Genomic DNA, 5,927 nt, shown 5'->3' on the forward strand with positions numbered 1-5,927 from the left:
ATCCAAACAAACCCAATTAATATTTACAAAATTTTTCCTAAATATTTGCAAATATGCTACCATTATTATTTTTTTCAACATTACTATGAAAATACACAAAATCACCAGGGGCAAAACCGTCCACTTGAAAGCTGGCGTGCTGAGGCTGCAGAAAAGCTTACTCAGAAAGACTGAAAAAAGCTCCCCCACCCCCCGCCCCCCAACAACTCTAAAAGGTCTGTCACTCTCTAGTCTCTACAGTCCCCTACACAATTACAGAGTCCCATTACACACACTCACGCACTTCCTACAACTGAAAACACCACAACCCACACACATTCTCTCACGTCCTGCAAACTTCAGTGTCTTAGGAGAGCGACAACTACATCAGTATCCTCTGTAGGGAAAACAAAGAAAAGGGCTGACATTAATAATTTTTGAGATTTGGGAGCAGCCCAGAAGAGATCTTGGAGAATCAGAGAAGAGTAAAGGCAAAGGCGGCTAGAATTTAAGGCCACTGACCAGTGACCAGCTGACCCCTTTATTTTTCTTGGGTAGTTGGGTGAGTTTTCAATATTAGACGGCAATAATACTAGGAAATGTCATCAATGTCATGAATTCTTGATTGTACTAATACTATGGTCAAGAAGAAAAAGGCAAATGCAAGGGGACTTGAGAACTGAAATCTCTCTTGTTCAGCTGCTGGAGGTCATGAGCTCAAGAGTCGAGGTGCTGAGCTGTGGTGTGGGGGGAAAGTCTGAAAGACAGAGCATAGAGTGAAGATAAAGATAATTTCTTGGTGGTTGTTTTCCCTTTGTTTTGGATTTTTTTGTGCTTTCTTCTGAAAGCTTGTGTCCTTGTTTTCTTGTGATTGTATAAGGGTGAAAAAAGAGAACAAAGTTTGGTGCTTTTTGTTTTTTGGTTGTCCAGTTTTAGCAGTGAATTTTCTCAGAGTCCAGAAAAAAAATTCTTTTGCAGAGTCTTGTTCCTTTCAGTTTGTGGTATTGAGTGTTTGATTTTAACTGTTCCTTTAAAAGCAGAACGGTATAGTTGGAGGGGTTTTCTGTGTGAGGAGTTTTCCGTATAAGCGGTTCTCTGAGTGTGTTTTGCGCAGAGAAAAATGAAGTTTATGAAATTGGGTTCTAAGCCTGACGCATTTCAAGCTGAAGGGAACAGTATCAGGTAAGTGGAATTTTCATTTTCTTGGTGCTCTGGTTTTTGGTAGAAAAATGTCAGATTTCTGGATTCTTTCTCCTCTTTATCCTGAATATTGCTCTTTTCTCCAATTTCTTGCATTCTGTATATTCTTTTTTAAAACTCTGAAAATAAATGTTTTTATTCACTATTTTCTGAGCCCTAATGATATCATATGTCTTTTGCTTTTTTTTTTTTCCTGTTACTAGTAGTGATAGAAACTTTCATTATAATCGTGCTACTACTATAGTATCTATTCATTTGTTGCCCTTTTTTCCTGTTTGTGTGAGCAAGTTTGCGTTTTTATTTAATAAGATGGCACATGCAGATCATGGTCTGAAATTTGTTGATAGTGTGTGATGTATTTTACCAAGTATTAAGTTTCAGACAAGGACAAATAGGAAAAGGATTTGCCAAGTGTCTAGTTTACAAGTTCACTGATCGAGCTTCCTGTGGTTTGGAAAATTATTGGCTCAACATGACGGGAGTAGTATTATTTAATGTCTTCCTTTTCTGATCTATTGATTATTCTAATCCTCAAGGGTTTTGGGGTTGGCTAGCTGGAGAGAACTGGAAAGGTGGTCCAGTTATTAAGCTGTCTAATTTTGATTAGCTTGTGGTCCAATTGAGGTAAAGTCATATGGGATAGGAGCTATTTTGCTGAATCTTTTATTGTTTGAGCTCAAATTTTTGCTGGTTATGTTTAAACACTTGGAACTGTACTTACCACATAGTATGGTAATACTACATTAAGAGAGAGGCCAGATTTAAGATTTCTTTAATGTCAAGGTTGGACTTGTTACATTATAAATTGGAAATAGAAGTATATAGAATATGACCGTCATGATTTCCGGCTTACTTTAGTTAGCCCCATAGGCATCTTTTGGGTTGTCCCTCTTCGTTTGGTTCACTTTTTTAATTTTTAATTTAACACCAATAAGGTCTAAACTAGTGTACATGGTACAATGATCATATGAAAAGAAGATTAGATGTGTTAGCTGATTGAATAGTGTCACTTTTAATTTGCCCTGACACTGGAGCTATTTTCAGACTTGTGCTGTTAGAACTGCTGTAGAATAATTGGATGCAAAGACAATAAAATTTACGTGATGTCAAAGTTTGGGATTATAATGGCTGCTATATTTTCAGAGTGATTTCATTAGTTAACTGCCTCCGAAAAAGGATAGATAGCTTATATACGAATTTTCTGATTTGATTCCCACTTTGCTGGTATCATTTGGTCACTTAAAATAGGATTTGGTTATATTTATGGTGCAAAATTTATCCAGTTAAAACCTTAAAGGTTGAATATCGCAGCTTTTTGGAATAACTGGAGCTAACTTTGTGGATCATGTTCTCTATTTGCTGATGCCAAACTCTAATTGAGAGTATCTACAGTGTCGCAGCTCTATTCTAGATTGTTAATGAACTATCTTGTCCTCTGCATGCAGGTATGTTTCATCTGAGTTGGCAACAGATGTTATCGTTACAGTAGGCGAAATTAAATTTTATCTTCACAAGGTAATTTTCATTGCAGAGTCATTCCAATGAAGAATTTATTTTGGTTTTTTAGTTTTTAAAGATGCAAAAACAAATGACTTCAATGATGTGAAACCAATAAGGCGGAGTTATTTCTTGCGGGAAAATGGAAAAAAGAAAAATAGAAAGATAGTTTCTGCAACGTTCTTCTTGTGGCAAAGTATGAATACATAAGCCTATGACCTGGCTTTGTTGGATGACCTCACCATGGGAATGCAAATGACCTAATTTAGCAAAAAATATCAATCCTTTCTATTAGTTAGTTCCTTGTATAAGTTTGTACAAATAAAAGTAAAAAAGCTTTGTAGTAAATGACAAATCAGAGTCCAATTGATGTCTATACTTATTATTAAACTTCGTTGCTGGGCTGCATTCTGTGGAACAAGTGTTCTAATCCTCTTAGTAGTTTGATGAATTGAAGAATATGACAGTTCCAATTTGCTGCATAATCCAAATGTCACAAACTAAACTTGTCAAGTTAGTTGATCATTATATTTTCTTGGAAGGTTGTGTTTCTCTCAGGTTAATATACTTGATAATGCAAATAATTGCCTCCTAGTATGAAGAGTCAAGTGGAAAGTACAACCTCTTGACCCTGCTGATCAGTGTAAACACTGGCTAGTTTGTGGATGTGATATTAATTTATGATGCTTCATCTTGCTTCTTGCAGTTCCCTCTCTTGTCCAAGAGCAATCATCTGCAAAAACTTGTATCTAGAGGCAATGAGGAGAATGTTGATGAAATTCAATTGATTAATTTTCCTGGTGGACCAAAAGCATTTGAAATATGTGCTAAATTCTGCTATGGAATGACAGTCACTCTTAGCCCTTACAATGTTGTAGCAGCTCGCTGTGCAGCTGAATACCTTGAGATGACTGAGGATGTGGATCGTGGAAACCTTATTTTCAAAATTGAGGTGTTCCTCAACACCAGTGTCTTCCGTGGCTGGAAAGACTCGATTATAGTTTTGCAGACCACAAAATCTCTTCTACCATGGTCTGAAGATCTAAAGATAGTGGGTAGATGTATAGATTCGATTGCATCTAAAACCTCAGTGGATCCTTCAAATATAACCTGGAGCTATACCTACAACCGAAAGTTAGCAGCCACAGAAAAAAAATTTGATGATGGTTTAAAAATTCCAGGAAAATTGGAGTCTGTGCCCAAGGATTGGTGGATCGAAGATTTATGTGAACTTGAGATTGACCTCTACAAGCGAGTTATGATTGCAGTAAAGTCGAAGGGAAGAATGCAGGGTAAGATAATAGGAGAGGCATTAAAGACTTACGCTGTCAGATGGCTTCCTGATTCAATTGATGCTTTGGTATCTGAAGTTCATAACAGAAGGAACAAATCTTTGGTTGAAACAATAATATGCTTATTGCCTTTTGACAAAAGTACTGGTTGTTCCTGCAGTTTCTTGCTTAAATTATTAAAAGTTGCTATTCTAGTTGGAGCAGATGATGCATTAAGAGAAGACCTAATAGAGAGCATCAGCTTAAAGTTGGATGAGGCTTCTGCTATTGACCTGTTGGTCCCTGCAAGATCTCCTCAATCCACAACTTATGACATTGAACTTGTCAAGCGTCTGGTTAACCTTTTCGTGTCCCATGAAATGAATAATCAGGATTTGAATGCCATTCAGAAAAGTGAGAAGGGAATCACTGGCTTAGTTTTGGCCCGAGGAACCTGGATAAATGTTGGTAGACTTGTTGACAGCTATCTGGCTGAAATAGCTTGTGATCCAAGCCTTACACTTTCTAGTTTCACTGAATTGTCTCGGTTGGTTCCAGAGTCAGCACGACCAATACATGATGGACTATATAAAGCCATTGACATCTATCTTAAGGTGGGTTTTTTCTGCCTCTTATTTTTCGGGATACATTCAATATTTTGGCCATCAGGTTCTTTAGAAGCCACAAAACTGCTTTCTAATGAAGGGCTTTACGTCTGAATTCTGATATTCATATTAGGCTCAGCCTACATACTCTTACATGCTGAACATTAAATAAAAGAGCGATAATGGAAAAAAGGAGTTTTATAAGTAGCTAATATGTTGGTTTTGTGCAGGAGCATCCGACCTTAACAAAAGCTGATAGGAAGAATCTATGCAGCCTAATGGATGCCAAGAAATTGACTACAGATGCATCTATGCATGCTGCACAAAATGACAGGCTGCCACTCCGCGTTGTGGTTCAAGTTCTATACTTTGAGCAAGTTAGAACAACTGCTGGCGTTCAGACCATGGACAACAGCACCCATGATGCATTAGCTTCCACAAGAAACGCAGATGAAGAATGGCAGAGGATGGGATCCGAAAATGGCAAGTCATTGGCCAGACAACTGAGTCAAATGAAGGTGAAAAATGAAGATCTGCCAAAACCTGGAAAGTTGGCCAAAAAGGGGAGTAAAAATAGAGGTAGTGGTGCACAGTTGCTACCATCTCGCTCTAGGAGGATATTTGATAAACTGTGGGTTGTCGGTAAAGGAAATGGAAATGCCGAGAACCGGAGCTCTGAGACCTCAGCTAGTTCCCAGAGCCCGAGGTCGATTATTCAAGGGGAGATCAAGTCTTCTGGTTCATCTTCAAGACAAAGGAGGCATTCCATTTCATGAACTTATCAACAAGGTACGCTCGCCAGAAATGAAGGGAACTCAACTTCTGAAATGTAAAAAATTACTAGGATTTTATTGTAGTAGATGTTGGATTTATTTTGCACAGGGAATAGAGGTGTTTTTCCTGCAGGAATGTGTAATCAGCTTCCACATCTTGATTTCTTCTCTTGTTTCTGCTGTTTATTCTATGATGATTTCTTTTTCTATGATAATTGTAATCTAATTAGTCTATAGTGGGAGTATCATTTGAACAACATTTATGTCAGTTTAAAATATTCATATTTGAATTAGCTGTTAGCATGGTAAACAGAGTTGATCCCACACCCCAAATCTCCAGAGCTTGAAGCCCTAACCAGAAAGCTCAAAGCTCAGCCCCTAGGTAAGCAGCTTGACCAATATTACTTGCAAATTATCCAGAACGGCCATTATACTTCATTATGGCATTAATAGCATCTATGATACCATGAGAACAATTATTCTACATTGTTTAAAGTGTTGTTCATAATATAAAATTTAGAAAGTTTTACAAAACCTAATACGTACCTATGATTTTCCTTCAAATGCTCAGTGCTCACATAAATCCTCCTATAGTAGATACT

At 37.5% G+C, this 5,927-nt stretch overlaps 1 protein-coding gene across 1 annotated transcript; it reads left to right on the forward strand.

The window, feature by feature from the left end:
• Window positions 1–206: 206 nt before the first annotated feature.
• LOC113705461 (phototropic-responsive NPH3 family protein NPY1) lies at window positions 207–5,615 on the forward strand. Its single transcript, XM_027227313.2, has 4 exons — window positions 207–1,161; window positions 2,625–2,694; window positions 3,383–4,561; window positions 4,783–5,615. The coding sequence occupies exons 1-4, from the start codon at window positions 1,100–1,102 to the stop codon at window positions 5,326–5,328; spliced, it is 1,857 nt and encodes a 618-aa protein (XP_027083114.1). The 5' UTR covers window positions 207–1,099; the 3' UTR covers window positions 5,329–5,615.
• Window positions 5,616–5,927: the final 312 nt, after the last annotated feature.

This window comes from Coffea arabica, chromosome 8c, assembly GCF_036785885.1.
Source record: "Coffea arabica cultivar ET-39 chromosome 8c, Coffea Arabica ET-39 HiFi, whole genome shotgun sequence".
Taxonomy (NCBI): Eukaryota; Viridiplantae; Streptophyta; class Magnoliopsida; order Gentianales; family Rubiaceae; genus Coffea; species Coffea arabica.

Excerpts from the sequence above, each read along its gene's own strand:
- LOC113705461 (XM_027227313.2), top strand. The coding sequence starts at position 1,100 with ATGAAGTTTATGAAATTGGGTTCTAAGCCTGACGCATTTCAAGCTGAA. Across the intron at positions 2,695-3,382 it reads TTAAATTTTATCTTCACAAG|TTCCCTCTCTTGTCCAAGAG; the intron begins GTAATTTTCATT and ends TGCTTCTTGCAG. Across the intron at positions 4,562-4,782 it reads CCATTGACATCTATCTTAAG|GAGCATCCGACCTTAACAAA; the intron begins GTGGGTTTTTTC and ends GGTTTTGTGCAG.